The sequence below is a fragment of the Anneissia japonica genome, unplaced genomic scaffold, assembly GCF_011630105.1.
Source record: "Anneissia japonica isolate Jap-2015-1 unplaced genomic scaffold, ASM1163010v1 scaffold287736_len1891122_cov214, whole genome shotgun sequence".
NCBI classification, from domain to species: domain Eukaryota; kingdom Metazoa; phylum Echinodermata; class Crinoidea; order Comatulida; family Comatulidae; genus Anneissia; species Anneissia japonica.
The window spans coordinates 1,550,555-1,569,962 of record NW_022756106.1 but is presented as its reverse complement, the minus strand read 5'-3'; the positions used below and the strand labels follow the sequence as shown (position 1 = coordinate 1,569,962).

The 19,408-nt window shown below is 36.2% G+C and overlaps 1 protein-coding gene across 3 annotated transcripts; it reads left to right on the top strand.

Annotated features, from left to right (window-relative positions):
* Positions 1–755: 755 nt before the first annotated feature.
* On the top strand, positions 756–19,289 carry LOC117123911. 3 transcript variants are annotated; one of them, XM_033269979.1, is made up of 16 exons: positions 756–1,048; positions 1,154–1,519; positions 2,775–2,936; positions 3,625–4,078; positions 4,160–6,204; positions 7,594–7,715; positions 8,295–8,356; positions 8,875–9,004; positions 9,375–9,732; positions 10,379–10,555; positions 11,003–11,086; positions 12,566–12,721; positions 13,215–13,263; positions 16,714–16,844; positions 17,334–17,481; positions 17,956–19,289. In XM_033269979.1, exons 1-15 carry the CDS (start codon positions 914–916, stop codon positions 17,478–17,480), a joined length of 4,578 nt encoding a protein of 1,525 aa, XP_033125870.1. In that variant the 5' UTR covers positions 756–913; the 3' UTR covers position 17,481; positions 17,956–19,289. The 3 variants fall into 3 exon arrangements, 2 of the variants coding, with proteins under 2 accessions (XP_033125870.1, XP_033125869.1); XM_033269978.1 differs by having other exon boundaries at positions 756–1,519; XR_004447904.1 differs by lacking the exons at positions 13,215–13,263; positions 17,956–19,289 and having other exon boundaries at positions 756–1,519; positions 17,334–17,472.
* Positions 19,290–19,408: the final 119 nt, after the last annotated feature.

Here is a 19,408-nt window from a genome sequence, read left to right as displayed (position 1 = left end):
CATGTCAAGTCAAACTAAATGTCAATTAGCACCAGGTACCTTAGTTAAAGGACTGTGGGTCCTCGGGCTGTAATTGCAAGAGGGCCTAAATACTCTGGTTAAAACATAAAACTAGATTTTCGGTGATTTTTCCTGGTGTTCGGGGGCCTATTTTCCCCCATTGGGTCCTCTGTGCCCTTTGTTAATCTGGCCCTAAATAGGCCTAACAAAGACAAGGGAAAAAACATTCAGCAAAGCATACAGACTCAAAAGTCACTGATAACAGTAAAAATAGTTTCACTTTTAAACATTAAGTTAGAATATATTAAAAAAAACTGTAGAGTTTAAATTAAGTAAAATGTTCGCCTGATGATGCTAAACTGTAAAGAAATGTTATAACATTAACTTTTAATCAACATAGCTTCTGAATTTCAAAGGTAAAAGCCTACACCTGTCTCTTATACACATCTTATGTTATGGTTCAGGTGGTGGCTGTCTCTTATACACATCTAGATGTGTATAAGAGACAGCAGGATGTAACACCTCGCACTGGTTGGAAAAGGGGAACACACATTTAATAATATTAATATAAGTATATATGTGTGTATTTTCTTTTTTCATTTATGAGTTAAGCCTTTTTTTTTTTTTTTTTTCTTTAATTTGGATTTACAAAGATATGTAATGTAACGCAAAACCACCCCATCATGCAACGCAGCATTGAGAATTAAGCGCGTTGTTCGTGCTCTAGAGGGCGACAATCTATGAATTGTTTGTTGATTGGATCGATTGACCTCTTTGACGATTAGGAGGTTTATGTTCATGTGTTGTAATGAAAGTTGGTTGAGTTTTTGCTCAATTTTTGGTACTTAATTTGAATCCAATTACATTTATTCTACTACTAGATGCATAATCAGTAATTACGGATCCTGTGAGAATGAGATTTCAAGGACCAGGCGGCCCGAATTTCAACCGCGGTGGAAGGAATGAAATGATGGACGGACCAGGTCCAGGCCGTTTTCAACAAGGGCCTGGTGGCGGCGGCGGCATGGGCCCAGGCGGTATGGGCCCAGGCGGCATGGGCCCAGGCGGTATGGGCCCAGGCGGTATGGGCCCAGGCGTTATGGGCCCAGGCGGTATGGGCCCAGGTGGTATGGGCCCAGGTGGTATGGGCCCTGGCGGTATGGGCCCTGGCGGAGGAGGAATGATGTTTGGAAACCAACAAGGAGGGATGGGGCCTGGGCCTGGTTTTAATAACAATGGAGGACCAAGAGGTATGGGATTTGGTGGTGGAATGGGACCGAGAGGTGGATTTGGCTGTGGTCCTGGTGGAATGGGGCCTGGTCCAGGAGGCATGGGACCTGGTCCAGGAGGCATGGGACCTGGTCCAGGAGGCATGGGACCTGGTCCAAGAGGCATGGGTCCAGGTGGAATGGGACCAGGTCCAGGTAGAATGATGGGACCAGGCCCAGGAGGAAATCAACAAAGTAAACAAGAAAGGAACATGCACAATTTATTCCTTAGCAATCAACCTGATGTTGAGGTAAGAAAAGTTATTTTCTCCAGTGAGTATAGTTAAACTTGCCTTTAGAAGTCCATTTTGCCTAACTCAAATAATTTCTAAGTCAATCCTATTTTACATTGCTGTGTTTTCCATTATTAACAATCTGTAAGTTAAATTTTGTCAAAGTCGAAAAAATTTGTCAATGCAATTTTGGATTTGACTTACGCAAGTTCAACTGCAGTAGTAGTTTATATTGCTACTGTAGCAGTGGCATATCTAGGAGACATAAAAGTGGAGTGGGGATTGATGCACGAACTACAGTACAGACACAAATTATCGCTTCGTATCTGCGCGTAACCTCTGTAATCTCCTCGTAGGTACGTTTTGAACGTAGCTACGAACCACTACGAAGGTCATTGTTATTTTAATTAGCTTTGCAATGATAGTAGGCTGGATTGTCGGGCTGATAAACAATGCGTAAACAATATTGAAATATAGTTTACCAGCTTTTAACAACATGTTGCAATTTACTAATAAACAATGTTAGAACTTTATTGTTTTGTTATATCCTACCTTATTATTAGATCGATCATGTTTTAAAACTGTGTTTAGTTCGCCAGCTAGGTAACCAAGTGGGCATTCAGTATGTTCGAATTTCGATGTCATTTAGGCCTACGTACGGCCTACATTCATATTTCATTTTATATTCTACAAGTTTTCATATTATAAGCTTATTTATTATTATGTAACCTTGGTTTATAAAATTGATAATATTTTAGACATCAATCGATGATATGCCTTGTTTTGTAAAAATTAGTTATGCAGTAGCATCTAAGGGCACATAGAAAAAATTATTAGATTATCACTCTTTAAAAAAAAAAAGGGAGGGAGGGCGTTTTTTTGTTTTTTTTTTAATCGGATCAATAGATTATTTCGCTTCTGTCCAACGGCGGCCAACAATAATTGTGTACTTACAAATTATTTCAATGACAGCCCCACTCATTCATATTTCATTTTATATAGGCCTCCAAGTTTTCATGTTATAGGCCTTTTTATTATTATGTAACCTTGGTGTATAAAATTGATGATACTTCTCAACATCAATCTATGATGCCTTTTGTAAAAATGAGTTAAGCAGTAGCATCTGATTAAGAAGGGCTGGCCTTCAAAAAAGAAGTTGCACCCTACCCTACCACTAGAAATTCCCTGAGCAAAATTATGTATTGTTGCTTTAGTTAGTGAGGCTTATGCAAAATTAAATTTAATAACAAGCTTTTCATTTCACCTATTCAAGACTGATGACAACCGAATTCAGCAGCTTCAAAATCAGGCTGCACAATGGCAGCAACAGGGGCCTCCAAACATGGTTGGTATGGGAGACAACTATACCAACATGATGCAGAACCATCAACAGTGGAACCAGGAGCATGCTCAAGGAATTGACAAGATCACATTAGTATGTAACATTACTGTAATATTCAGCCTTAATTATTTTTTAAATGTATTTAATACTGTACACTTGCCAACTATCGTGCATAATGCACGAGTCTCAGGCATAAGCATTCACTTTCTACATGTTGCGCATCATAAAAATGTTTTTAAAAGATATAACTTATAGGCAAATTATACCCTAAAATTCATGAAAATGAAGTGAATTTGTCATTAAAATGTGAATACATGCCATATAAGTTTCTGTTAACAAAGCTATACTGACCGAGGGCACTACAGTAATTCATAGTAGTTCACTACAATTTTTGTTGATATAACAGAGGATGCTCTATTTCGTAATCATTACATAGAGGGCACTATACATATTTTGCATCCGACACCAACAAAGGTATAATCTGAAATAGTTAATCATAATAATTAATTATTGGTATTCATCATATTTGAGTTTGGTTGCGTTTGGGCAACACAGATCTTGTACTTTGAACTTAATGATAACATCAATATTTTCAAATTTCTGTATGGCTTCTTCATCAGAATTAAGTAAGTTTCTGTATTCTTTTGTTTAATTAGACTGTAGTGTTACATCACACTTCATCGTTGTACAGTGTGAGATTTAAAATAATACTTGGATAAAATAGACTAGCTTTTTAATTTTTGTATAAAAACTTCATTTTGTTTTTCATTTGTATCCTCAGGAAGAGTTGAAACAAAAGCAGGAAACTTTTAAAGTACAAGTTAAACAATGGGAATCTGAATTCAAGAAGTGGAAAGATGAGAACAAAAGCCATCCTGACAAGGAATTATATCGTATGTATGAACAGCAGTGGAGAGAATGGGAAATTCAGATCAGACAGATGTCAGCCGCCACTGAAAAAGAGATTGAAATTAGAGAAAATGAAATAAAGCAGAAAGAGGCCATAAGAAATGAACAGCTAATGAAAAGTAAACAAAATATTAGTGGCCCAGGGGAAGAAATTGGAATGAGTGGACAAGGTCCAGCAGGCCCTGGAGAAATGGGTGGTTCAGGCCCAATGGGACCAGGTGGTGGATTGGGTGGACCAGGCCCAATGGGACCAGGTGGTGGAATGGGTGGACCAGGCCCAATGGGACCAGGTGGTGGAATGGGTGGACCAGGCCTGATGGGACCAGGTGGTGGAATGGGTGGACCAGGACCGATGGGACCAGGTGGTGGAATGGGTGGACCAGGCCCTATGGGACCAATGGGACCAGGTGGTGGCATGGGTGGACCAGGCCCAATGGGACCAGGTGGTGGAATGGGGGGACCAGGACCAATGGGACCAGGTGGTGGAATGGGTGGACCTGGACCAATGGGACCAGGTGGGGGAATGGGTGGACCAGGCCCGATTGGACCATGTGGTGGTATGGGTGGACCAGGGCCAATGGGACCAGGTATAATGGGAGGACCAGGTGGAATGGATGGACCAGGTGGGATGGGTGGGCCAATGGGGCCAGGTGGAATGGGTGGACCAGGTCCCATGGGGCCAGGAGGTGGAATGGGTGGACCAAGGCCATTGATGGAAGGGCTTGAAAAAATGGGTAGACAAATGGGTGGTCCTGGAAGAGGAAAGGGAAAGATTATAATTGGAAAAGGTCCATTCAGTAAAGACGCTCCTTACGGATACAACAGAGCAAACAGGCCTATCGGTGAACCGTATAATGGACAGTCGGCTTCATCATTGCGGAGAAAGCGCAGAAGACTAGCAAAACTTAACCGAATGAAACGCTCTAATGACAACAGCATTAATGTTGAAGAGATTCATAATGACTCGGTACCACCAGGCATAGAGCAGTATGACTACAGCTTGGATTATTCTGATGAAGAGGGAGAAGAGGAAGGATCTGATGAGGCCGAAAAATTTGATATTGAGGGTGTCAATAACTTGGATGTAGATATTCAACATGCCAGTGCAACCACGGATATTGCCAATACAGACCAACACTTTGATATCCCACATGCAGATGAAGATGTTGGTTATCCACATGCAGGTCAGCAATTCAACATTCCTCAACATATGCAACAGGAAACAGCTGTAAAACAGACACTGAATAATGTTGTTCATCCAAATGACAAACTATCCAATTTTCTTGTTATTCAAAAAGAATCTAGTGAAGATGGGAAGTATGTTGAAACAATGATTCCTACAGTATCAAGCGAATCGCACTTCAAAGGAAGTGATGTATCCACCATCACGTCACAGACTACTGTTGTGTCACCGGTAGTTATTGAGAAAAAAGCAATTCTAAATAAAGCACCTGGTAAACAAATCCCTCCACCCCCTCCATCACACCCTCCACCAGCACATGTTGTAAAACAACAAAAAGTTGGCCTACAAAACAAACCTGATGTAGAAAACAAGAAAGGGGGTGGCGTAACAAAATGGGATCTTCAGCAATTAATGAGTGAATCCAGAATAGACGCAAATACAAGTGACCTGAAAAAGTCAGTTGGCGAAAGTGAGAAAGAAAAAGATGAACCGGATAAAGATAAGAAAAAAGAAGTGAAGCAAGAAGATGAACAGAAAAAAGTTGAGGATAAAAAAGCTGCAAACAAAAGTGTTAGTAAAGACAAGGACAGCAAGAAAGATGAAGAGAAACCAAAAACAAAGGAATCTGATGATGGAAAGAATAAAGAGGAATCAAGAGGAACATTGAAAGAGGAGTTATCACGGTTAGCTGCGGCTAAGAAGGGCGAGTCCACAAGAAAAGATATGTTTGGTCGGGATATTAAAAGATCACGCTCCAGGTCGCGTGAACGAGATAAAAGACTTAGCCGAGATCAAGACAGACACAATAGCAGAGAGAGAGCAAGTGGCCGTGATTCTGATAGAAATCGTGATAGGATTCGCGAAAGAAGTCGCAATCGAAGCCGTGATCGTGATAGAAACAGAGATAGGAGTCCTGACAGAAGCCGGGATAGGGACATTGGAAGGGACCGAAACAGAGACAATGATAGGCAGAAACAAAATGAACGCCTTGATGCAAGAGAGAGAGATCGGTTAAATCCAGTCAACAAAGAGGCGGGTGGGGACGAAAAAACCTTAAAGCCACGTGACAACCAAGAGTTTTTAATGAACCCTAATGATAATGTACAAGACCAAGCACATCGACCTATAAGCTACCCGCCTATGCCTGGAGGAAGAAGAACACCACCCCCACCACCAGGAGTTCGAGGGCCTTTGACGCCTCCTCATTTACAAGGAAGACCATCATACATGATGGACATGCATTCTCATGACAGACGACTTGGTTATGATGTAAGTACGTATGTAATATATCTCAATTGTGCAAAATCTTTTCTATTGTTTTAACTTACCAAGGGCATTGATCCATGCTTGAAACAAAGAACTTATATAGCAGAAGAATGAGCTCTTGTGTAGTTAGCATTAAAAATGGATGGAACCTCCGCCCCTCATGCAAGCAGAAGACTATTTAACGGAGTGGAAAAACTAAGAAACAAACTCAATCGGTGCCTTTGATTATACAGCTGGCATAAAGTTGGTCTTCATGCACTACATTTTCCCACAATGCATTTCAATTGGAAGGGCCACTATATTACGAACTAGTCTATCTTCAATTATCTTTGGCCGTATTCGACTTGTCGTTCTTCATTAAACCACGCCCACCTGCGCAGTGGTAAAATCCTACTTAATGAAGACGACCAGTCGAAAAGGAAATTTGTAAATACTCGACAAAACAAAATGGCTGCATAGTTACCGCGATACACGGTGTGTAGTCAAGATTGCTTCAGCTTGTGGCAGTATGGGTTTTTAGTAAAAAAAAATATTTTCATTCAGTTTTTGAATTCTGTTGGCCTACAATTATTTTTTGACTTCATGTAGGTAAATATAATTTTTATTTTCTGAAATTGAATCTAAATTATATTAACACAAATGTTGCTTTTAAACTCACCAATCGGCCATGTTTGTTTTTGTCACGTGAATAACTAAACGCTGATTAACGCACTCTGGTTTACATTAATTTTCGTTGTCAACAAAGTCTATTTACGAACCAATCGAATGAAAGTAGTACTCAACGAAAATTCGTAGTCAATGAAACGAACCTGTCGAATACGCCCTTTGCTTGAAAGTGGGAGGATGAATGGCAAAAAAATAGGCCCCAAGCTTTAGCTATAATCAAAGTTACTAGAAATACAACATTTAGCACTCGCATAACAAAAATGAGGTGGAAATTGGTCATGACGTACGCGGCACCCTTCTCTATATAATGCAGATTTTCTCTACTTGGTCCAGATGTATAGTGCGCCCTTCTGTTGCTAGGTATATACAGACACACACGGTGCCCTTCTTTTTCCACTAATGCAGGAAAACTTTATCACTAATCAAAGTCTGGTCATACGATTCTGTGCTTTCGTGTCTGTCATTTTATTGTTTTGGTTCATTTATGCCTACTTGTTTGTATCTTATGGATAATGGCAACGATTTCAACCTCCGCAAAAAGAGATTATGTATTCACAGTTATGTAACGGTGGCAAGTTTTTAAAATCCAGTCGTACGAGGCGCCCCATTGTATGTATTCCCATCATGCATTTCGGTGCAACAGTTTTTTTTCTGTGGAGAACTCTGTCTTGTGTTTCTGGTATCTTTACTATAATAATATGTTCTTTTACAATTACTTTTCTTCAGGATCGCTTTGGAATTGATCGTTACAGAGGATTTGAACGCCCACCCTTTGACTCCTACACTAGGCCACAAGAATTGTATCATGACAGATGGGATGAGAGAATTCGAGAACGTGGACTTGATAGGTATAGTAATGGAACAATGAAAGACAGTTTTAGGTTTAGTAGTACAATTCAATCACCATAGCAACCATTATCAACAATTGTTTATATGTTTGAAAAAAAGCAATAGAACAATTATAAGGAACCAAACATTTTCAACAAACCTTTAAAAGAGAACTAGCAAAATGAAGTAAGAGTTTCTAAAGATAGTCATAATGTACGCGGCGGATACCCTACGCGGTTTTATTTACACGATCTTTTGTTACTTTTTTCGCCAGTGACGTCACGATTAAATCGTATATAATGACCTATAACTCCATAAGAAATTGCCAAAAAGCGATTTTAAGGTTGATTATATTATAAATGGCATATCAAAATTCCCCTCTAGAACAAAAAATCATTTTGCTAGTTCTCTTTTAATACAGTTACCACAACAAAGAGTAAGTTTCTGAAGATAGTCATAATGGAAAAAACCATGCAGACCCTTAAAAAAAATATAGTGAGAATCTTGTTGTGATCCTATTCTTAATCATAGGCCAGTGAAGAGTTTATTTTTTAACTCCATGGAGGACAGTTTAAAACCTTGTTTGAATTCTGTTTTAGGAGAGACTGGGTATATGAACGGGGATATCCTCCACCCCAACTGGATGATCCTTACTATAGACGTAAGTTTTGAAGCATTTTGAAACTATTTTTTATTTTTTGTATCACATTATATGGTTTATATAAAAATACAATGGTCCAAATGGCTTACCCAAGCCAGACTGACCTAAAATTTTCAAAGAAATTTAGTCAGCGTTTTGCTAAACAGGGCTGTAGTATGTGTACTTCTCTTTAGTATCATACAATATCATACCCGACCCACCTACCAGTCTGCATTATATGCACTTGCAGCCCTGACGTAGGAAGCGTCCCATTTCTTCGGTCTCTTTCATCTACTTCTGCCTCTTTCATCTACTTCTGCCTCCTCAACAGTCCATCCAGGGAGTGTGGTGTTTGTCTCGCCTGATGACATATGATATGATACCAACATCATTTTATTTCACTGGTTCAAAAGAAATTAGAATGACTGGCTGGGTTGCCCAGAAGCAACACCCCATCACTGTCATGGGGCACGTAGGACGTACTAATGCTACATTTGAATAAAAAGATATCTCTTATTGATTTGGAAAACTTTTTTTAGGTGCATACGCTCGTTCACCATCTCCACCCGCGGTCAAGATTCAGACAATTGATTATGGACATGGTACCATTCAGCCAGCTATAGATCATACCTTAAATGACCCAGATCCGGTCTTTGCTGCTCAACCAAGGTATCTATATATTTGATGAATTATGTGTATATGTTGTAATATCAGTTATTGTTTATATATAGTAGTGTTAAGGATTATTCTTCTGAAACGAGTGCAAACTACTTGTCAGCCAGTGCGATTCTATGGAGAATGCAAAGCCATGATACAAGATACGATTGCCCGCCTTAAAGGTTTACTGTGTATTAACTGTTTTTCCATTTCTGTTTAATGTGTGATTTTTTAATTCTGCTGATAATAGGTAGAATATGAGACTTTCGGGTCGGTTCAATTTAGCATGGGATTTTTTTTTTCTTTTTAGTTGTATTGAAACATTATAATTTTTTTACAATATATAACATATCTATTGGTTATCTAAAAATTATAATTTTAGCAATCAGTTTGGCATGTCTCAGTCAGTTGGCAGCAGTTATTCAAATCAAGGTGTCTACAACCAAACATCAGGAAATCCGTATCTAGCACGGGCAGGTATCGCAATGCCAAAGCGTGAATTGTTTAACATAATGGATATCCTGACCACACCTGGTAGTGCGAAGCGTTCGAGTAATACCATCATTATCCTGAGAGGCCCTCCAGGAGCAGGAAAGACTTACATGGCTAAGTTGTTAAAAGAGAAGGAGACTCAAAATGGAGGTCAAGCCCCAAGAATGCTTTGCTTAGATGATTATTTCATGATGGAAACTGAAAAAACAGAAAAGGATCCAGAGACTGGAAAACTTATAAAGAGAAAGGTTTTAATTTTAGTTACTAATAATAATAATAATTTTAATTACAGTGCAGCCCCTAATTCAAGACCTAACTCGGGACCTGAAAATTTGGGGTGGCCTTGGGTTCGGTCTTCATTTAGCGGGTAAGACTTGTGTTAAAAGATTGTTAGTTGGTTAGTTTTGTGGGAGTGTAAAGTATTGGACTTCTAATCGTAAGATCGGGAGTTCAAGACCGACGCTCTTCGCATTGCTTGTGTCCTTGGGCAAGACACTTTACTTACGTTTGCCTCTCTTCACCCAATTTTTTTTTAAATTTGTTAGTTTGGTACATTAAAAAACTTCTCTGAAATTAGAGTGGTCTCGGAATTCAAAGTCGAAGTCAAACTTTATTCATCCTTCAACGAAAGGAACGGAATGCTCGCATACAACTTTTATAAAAAATGTACAATCACATAAAAATATTCATACTAATATATTTAAAAAAAAAAAAAATTTAGAGGGGTCTCCAACCGGAGGGTGAACTGTGTACATTAATATTATATATTTTTTTATTCTGAGGTGAGAGTGGTCAACATTAATATTATATATATATTTTTTTTTATTCTGAGGTGAGAGTTGTCAGTTAAACTGAAATCTTGTTCCTTTATGTTTGGTTCGATTTTTGTGGCAGGTGATGGAATACGAGTTTGAACCAGAGATGGAAGAAACATACCGTGCTAGTCTACTAAAGTCATTTAAGAAGACTGTAGACAGCGGTCTCTTCAGCTTCATCATTCTTGATGCTATAAACAACAAAAAGGAACATTATGACCAATTTTGGAGCTACGGTCGATCCAAAGGATTTGAGGTAACACATGGGAGATAAAATATCTCACAAAAATCTTGCACATCACAAACACGAGTATTTTATACAATTTGCTCAGAGATACAAATTATACCTTACTATGCACAGTTCTTATCAAACACGCTAATAATGCTTTTATGTGTATTTGGTTGTAAATTAATTATTCTAAACAACTTCAATCAATACTGCGCCTTGAGCACCATTGGTGGAGATGTGCGCTTTATAAATCTTTATTATTATTATTACAACAAACATCTCAAATTATTTTGATAGTGTTACATACTTTCCTGTCGCTCTCCAGTCTGCTGTGACACTGGAGGACCCACCAGTGTCATAATATACAATATAAAATAATAACATAGAAATGTTGGTTAGCCTGTTCATGTAATTCCAGATGTAGATATCTGATAATTAATTATTTACTATTTTTACTGATATTTAATTTTGTAGGTTTACATTGTTGAGCTGATGCATGATGTTTCCATTTGTCATAAGAGGTGTGAACACAATCGCAGTTTCAGGAGCATTGAGTTGGTAGGTCAAGAAAATCTGTTAGACATTGATTAAAAAAAGAAACCTTTTTAGTCACCTGTATTAAGTTCTGGTAGTGATACAGTATTGGTGATGATGGTGATATGTGTATTTGGTTGTAAATTAATTATTCTAAACAACTTCAATCAATACTGCGCCTTGAGCACCATTGGTGGAGATGTGCGCTTTATAAATCTTTATTATTATTATTACAACAAACATCTCAAATTATTTTGATAGTGTTACATACTTTCCTGTCGCTCTCCAGTCTGCTGTGACACTGGAGGCCCCACCAGTGTCATAATATACAATATAAAATAATAACATAGAAATGTTGGTTAGCCTGTTCATGTAATTCCAGATGTAGATATCTGATAATTAATTATTTACTATTTTTACTGATATTTAATTTTGTAGGTTTACATTGTTGAGCTGATGCATGATGTTTCCATTTGTCATAAGAGGTGTGAACACAATCGCAGTTTCAGGAGCATTGAGTTGGTAGGTCAAGAAAATCTGTTAGATATTGATTAAAAAAAGAAACCTTTTTTGTCACCTGTATTAAGTTCTGGTAGTGATGCAGTATTGGTGATGATGGTGAATGATATTGATGGTGATGTTATTGATTTTGATTGTTGATGGTGGTGATGAGTGTGAGGTGGAGGAGGAGGTTTTTTTTAATTGTATAAAAAAAATTATGGTAATATTTTGTATAAATTTAATGTACACATTAATATTTGTATTTTATTTTGTGGGATTGGGATTGGAAAGCCACGTTGAAAGTGATTTATTTTGCTATTGGCAATCCGGTCCACTTATCAAGTAAAAAAATATATATAATGAAATGAAAAAAAGGTAATAGATGGTGATAGTAATGATGAAGATATGGATGGTAATATTGATGATGGTTATTGATTATAGTTATTGATGATGATATTGATGATCAGGGGATTTTTATTGGTTGATTTAGTGAAGCAACTATCAGGACATTTTTAAATGGAAATGCTGGTTATATGTGGCCAAACCAGTCACTCGTCGCAAATCCTGTTCAAAGATTATGACCAAAACATCCTGGGATGTCAAAATTTGGAATCTATTTTATTTCACTAAACTAACCTTCATATAACTATTATATCATGTTTTGTTGTTATTTTCCCAATTTTCAATGTTAAAACAACAAATTTTAACAATTTGGTGATGGTTTCTGCATGAGAAACGCCTGAAATCCTAAACTTTGAAGGCTGATTTCTCAACTATTGTTGTTTAAACAGCTCTATGTTTAAACTACTGTAACTTCATAACGGAATGTCGGATTTAAATGATTCTTTTACCATTTAATAGCTCTCATTTTACTGTTTAACCCTGTATTAATAACTAAAAATTGATTTTTGCGACGAATGACTGGTTTGGCTTGTCTTTGCCATATATATAATTTTAGCATTCATATTAGAATATGTTTCTAAAAATCTATATCTGCAATAGATGATCCAGAATTGGGAGTCTACTCCTGCTCACTACCAGATGGCTGATGTCAGGGGCCTGCTGCAAGAAGCTGCCATTGATGATGTGGAGATGGAAGATTTTGATCCTATGGAGATGGCAGGGACCAGTACTGAAGCTCCTCCAGATGGTCAAATGGTAATATACCCCAAACTAATCAGACTTTCTCTCTACAGGTGTTTACTCCTAATTTGCATACATGTGGACTTATTTACATAAATCTGATGGCTTAATACAGCCTGAAGTATCGTTAATATAGGTTTGATAAATAACTTACAATAAAACTTGTAGAAGCATTATAAGGTTCAACTTCAGCTAAATAATATATTTATTTTGTGCTATATACTACTTTATGAAATTATGTTTTATATAATTATATTGTTTGATTTAGAAGTAGGTGGAATTAGTTTGCAGTCAAGTCTGTAGGAGTGTTTAGATCTGCATGTCTGCTGCCCTAATCTGGGCACTGATAGTCATGATCTAGGCAGCCCGAAGACATTTCAACTGCCTTCTGCTGAGCTGAGCCTCGGTTTAAACATGCTCGCGGGCTTTGAGATCACTTGATAATGTTTTTTCTGTTTTCTGAATGTTTGCGCTGTTCACCTTTTCATTATCTGAGATACTTTTGTAGACGGACACAACTAGAAGCCGATGGGACGAGTACACCATGGAAAAACTTGGTAAGTACAACTGATTTTATATCAAAACGAACATTTGTTTTAATAGTTTTACACAGGTCAAAGATGGTATTAGTATTTAATGTAAAATAAAAAGTTGTTTGACCTTTGAAGACATTTTGATGCATATAGAAAAATGTTTATTATATATTAATTATGTTTTGATGTTTTACCATTTGCATAGAGCCTGATTTTTTGCCTAGGGCAATTCAGGCAGTAGTTAGGAAGCAGATGGTTGCATGATAATTTATTTCTGATGTTGTATGATACTGGATCAAGATTTCAAGCACTGTAGTTGTTTTAACATGCAACATGTTATCCATTTCCTATTCCCATGGCAGACTTGTACCCAATATAAATGAATTAAAAAATTATATGCGAGATGTACTTATAGGTAGGATGATTATCATTTAATCCAATGGGGCAGGTCATGCAACAAAATACAAAACCCTTAGTGGGTAAAACAAATATCATAATAGATTCATTGAAACCCAATGAAGCACTAGGTATCAGGAATATAGATTAGTAGGTCTTGTGTTCAGTGAGAGATGCTACAGTCAAAATTTCCAATCATAGTTTTCAAAGTTAGATACTGTAAATTTTTACAGAATATAAGATTAGGATTATTTAAAAAACTTTTTCCTTACAGTAATTGGACATTTATGATTCCAATCAGCAAGTTATGGTTAAGAATATGTTTTATTCTTATTTTATTATGTGTTTTTATGTTATCTTTTACTCTTACATTGGTTTTACTTAAAGTGCAAATTTGTCTGATCAGCTATTATTTACAATGTGACACCGCTAAAAGCTATTGTTTATTTTATGACAAACCACCTTCAATGGAAATATTCTAATATTTATAATGTTTATTACGAAGAACAAACGAAAACTGAAAATAATCTATAAAAAAAAATTGATGATTGCAAAAAAGTGCTATACATTAGCATTCTTAAGAGGACTGTCAACAAAATTTACAAATATTTAGATTAAAATATTTTTTTTTCATATAAAATGTAAGAAAGAGAATGGAGATTGTGTTTCAGTAACTAGGCATTCATGGCGGTAATTAATAGTCACCAGTGTTCCATCTCGATATGTCTACTCTGCAAACACATTGCTTGCCGTTCCAGGATTTCCAACAAATTGCTATGTTTAATATGCCTTATCAATTTTCTTTGTTTAAAATTATAAGACTTGGTACATTAGATTTGTTTAGAAGTTAATTTTAAGTTTTTTTGATAACCAACTACTAGTTAAATTTACTTTTATTAAAATTGAGACTTTAAATGTGTTTGATAATTATTACTGTACTATTCTATGTTGGTAGTTAGGAATTATGCCAACTTATCTTCCTAAGAGCAGCTTTTTACTGGTGATTCATCGTAATCAACTGTCAAATACACAACGATAGCACTAATTCCTTAAGTGATTGTTATGTATTATGGAACATCTTTTATGTGAACTGAGTAAAATTCATTGTTAGCTGATTATAATAATTTTCATAATAACAGATACATATGCAGATGCAGTCTTGCCTTAGCACAAAGTACAGTAAAAAATTATTTTAACATTTTGAAAGTATTAATTAATCTTATAAAGTGTTCACCATGTATGAAATGTCACATGTTTTGAATAAAGTATATGCAGTTTTCAATATTTGTATTGTTTAGTTTTAATATCTTTAGTAAAAACTTAAAAGTTGAGAATTTATCTTTGTACTTCATGACAGCTATTTTGAGTAATTCCATAATTCAATTGAATTTCAAATCATTTGTTTTTATCAGTAAATTCCAATCTTCCCATGCTATATATTTGTAATGTGATAAAGTAATTATTTTTTCAAAATGTGCATGTAGGTTTTATTTGGCAAAAGCATTTGGGGGTTGAGCTCTATTTGTGGTAAAGTTGCTCACCTGTCAATCCCAGGTTCTTCCAGCAAGGATTTTTTTCAAATAAAAAAAATGCTTCATAATTATACAAAACTTTATGCAAATGTGGTCCTAGGGAACATTTAGCAGCAAGTATCCCCAGCTAGGTTGTGTGTCTGTGAGGATTAGGGTAATATCCATGAAAGACAAACATTGTAGAGGCCGGGCGCACTATATACCCATTAGACCAACATGAAAGGTAATACAAGAATGCATACGTGTTGGGGTGTTGTGTAAAATAGAAAACCAATCATATTTTGCCAATCCCTGTGGATCTTTGAATCAATTAAATTGAATCATTTCTTCCCAAAAATTTCAAGTGTATAGACAGTTCCTATTAAAATTCAAAACTTGTCTAGCAGTAATGTTATATCGCTGAATTTGCATAATTTCGCGGGGTATTTTTGACATCCAGGTGAAGAGGATAGATTTTCGTGAGAAACTGGAGGATAAGCGCACCTTTATATCTTTTTAGCTTCTCCTTTAATTAAGGTGATATACTTCATTAGTGTTTATGACATTGTTAAAATGTCTGTTCTGGGTTTAGATTTATATACAAATTTATTTTTAGTACTTGAAAGACTGTCATGGTCTTTTCCCTAGGTACTCTAGGTATGTATTGTTGGTATTTTTAAGTCTGTTGCTTAAGTTGTAGTGTTATTTGAATGTTGCTAATACAAAATAGTCTTTAGGCTATCAGTTTAAACTAGTTGTTTTCCATTTGTTTTTATGCGCCATAGATATACGATATCTATACATAGGTAGCATATTGACGTATAGAAATTTATGTATGAAAGCATTTTATGTAAGCTTTTGAAACCATACAAGGACATATTTGTGTATATATATATATATCCTCTTATATGTAATATTGAATTTGGTATGGAGTGTAACCCATTCATTGGGGATACATAGAGATGTTACTTTGTGGTTTAAGAAAGAAGTATGAACCCATCATGGTTAGAATCCAAGACACTTATTATTGTTCGGTTGTTCTACACATTGAACTATGGGCCACACTGATGTAGGCCTACTCCTTAGGTTTTCAGTGGCAGCACCAGGGTGGTTGAGGGAGCATGGTACAGCTCATTATTCTCAGGTAGTCTCGATAATAATGCTGGCATCTGGCTAGCCTATCCTTCCAAAGCAACATAAGTTTGAGTAGAAAGAAGGCAAAATAGATCAGTCAAAACCAACTCATTCAGAGAGTTATAGGTTCGAATCCAAAAAGGGAATAATACATTTTTCCTAGACCACCTCTAATATAGGGGTCATTCCATTCCTAAATTTATATTTATATACATATATGTATATACACAATAACATAGATTTGATTTGTAATTGTTGCAATTTGAATTTTTTTAAACAGTTTTCTTTTTCAAAATACAGAACGAAATATACAGTATTACAATGACTGTAAATTTAGTCAGTTACCATTGTTGGTTGACTAATCTGGTTGGGACATGAAATTTAGCTTTTTATGCATTTTCTGATATTCCTTGCTCCTTATTATCTTTTTCAGATAAGCTGGATGGTATTAGGTCGTTCAAGAGGCGGAGGTCGGAAAGCGAAATGCCGGCACAAAGCTTAGAGGAATACCTGTCTGTAACGGAAGACTATGCCTACAGGAAGTGTGTACCTGGGACAAAGAGGGTGAGTGTTCAGGAGTGGCACCAGAAATTTTCCGTCAAGGGGCCCGAACAGAGAGTATAGGCCCAGTTACCTACTCCCTAATGTTGCTGATCATACAACATAAAAAATACATAAACTACAGACTCTAAATCAAACAACAAACGATTAATGTAAGAATATCAAAATGTAAATACTGATATAAAACTTGATGTCAGTAAGTTTGCATCTCATTCTCAATACTCTCATTGTGTGTAAACCCATGTTCAGGGCACAAATACATGTGACATGCCTAAATATGGTCATGGTGTCATCACATGACCATATATAAGCACATCATGACTATATATTGGCATACAACAGCTTTTTGTCAAAGAAAATTTGATAATCTGTACAGAGCTTTCTTTATAAGGTCACTGAAACCCACTTGCGTCATTTTCACTGACTCTCTTATTGTGTGTATCAATTTTACTAAATTCTGCTCTGTTCTTTACTGATGTTTTCTCTTATTAGGTACGCTGGGCAGACATCGAAGAACAGAAGGATCAGGATCTGAAAAGAGCGATGGGGTTTGTCGTGGGACAAACTCAGCAAGATTGGCAGAAAATGACAGATGATAACTTTGCCCACAATGCTCTCAACAAAACCAAGTATTTCTGAGGTAGATATTCATTCTCTCATCATCATCATCATCAATTTATAGTCTATTATTATTCCATGCAAGCATGGGTTAGACTGTATTTGTAATGGCAGCTTTACATTCTGCACGAGTCTGTGCAAGCTCTCTTTTCAATCCCTTTGCACGAAGATCATCTCTAATCATGCGAGCCCAGGTTTTGTAGTGTCTACCACGTTCACTGTTGCCATTAACCAAGTATGTTGGACCCTCCTCAGACAGTTGTCTTCATCTCTCCTTTTCTGCATGACCAAACCAACGTAAACGTCTTTGCCGCATCACATCAAGAGTCCAAGTTTACAAACGTAATAGATAATTTTCATAGTATACTCATTAAATTATAACAATCTCCGGAAGTTTACTTCTTTAACATGCTCAACTCAATGAATATGGTCCATTTTCTGTAAATTCATACCTTAATATGTTTTTATATTAATTACATTACTTTTGTTTTTTAAGGGAATTCTTAGAGGAAAACCTTTGAGACCAAGATCACACTTGCCACAACGGAATACCAACCGTAACTGAGTATTATGTTGATCAACCAAAGGTTAACATTCACCATGGATCTGAGTAACAAAGTGATTTGTTCTGGGAAAACTAACTTTATACTCTGAAAGTTAATTGCTATTAACTAAAGTATTGTCTCCAGTATTTTGCACCGTGATGCTGTAAATTTATCAGTTTTCTTGTTTATGTAGACACAATTTAACTGGAGTTAATCAGCCGGAGATAAGTGAAAGATATTTTCAGTATTTAAGCAGTTTTTTGCCAATCTAACAGAAGGATAAAGAGTATTACAAGTTTTTAATATCTAATACATTTGATTTTCCAACTTTGATGTGGAAGATTTACAATACTACTGTTCCAAACGCACTACCGTAGCATTCTAAACAGAATAATAAAAGGCGCATTTGAATTAACAGCTTTTAAATATATAGCTTTTTGAGCATACAAGACTTAGGCCTAATTCTGTTTTGGATTGAGTTGCACAACACCATCTTAGATGTTGATGTAACTAATTCTGTCAATCTTGCTTTTGCAAAACTGTATTATTATGGTGCATACTGTACGTATACTGTAGATACAGAAGTTCTCTGGTATAAGCTAACGCTCCTTGAATGAAAAATTGGGCCTTTTTTTTTTTTTGGGTGGGGAGGGGAGTTTTAGGCTTACATCCATTGTATATAGCATGTCCCATGATTTGTAGTAATGGCTAGTCGAAAGACAATTTCTCAGCATTGATTGTCTAAGCTACTCGTTCAAATCTTTCTTCAAAAATCATACCTCGGGCTGGTATAAATTTATTTGCCGTAGTGTAGAAGATAGGAGTATACCCGAGAAACTGTAGTATGCAACTTGGCATCTCCTTCACACCATCTTTTATTAAACCATTTGTATAAATGTCATAACCAACCACACCATACTTACTAGACTACTTACATTTTAATATAAGTAATTTTAAACAAAATGGTGTCTAAGTTTGTAAGGATTTTATTCCAGTTAGTGGAACGTTGTGTCGCAAAAACCATTTTATGTTCTTTTATATATTTTGCTTAAAAAATGAACACCAAGACCTAGAACATGTGTCAAAAAACTAAGTAAAGTTTATGATAAAATGAGAGAATCTACCCTTGTGTAATTTAAGGGAAATTGATGCATTGAATCAAGTTATGTTAAAATAACCTTACAGTATAAGCATAAGGCATAACAACATTTATGTATGGTTCCTGATGTTTTGTACAAGTCTAATGTTAAAGCAGTTTCAATAAATGTTATCAGATCTTCTGGAATTCAAGTGTAAGGATTATTATATATTCTACCAAATTTACTCAAGATTCCTACTTAAGTAGATGATAACATAGGAGTATCTACTTTTTTAACATTTTTTGGAGAAAGCGTGTGATTTTTT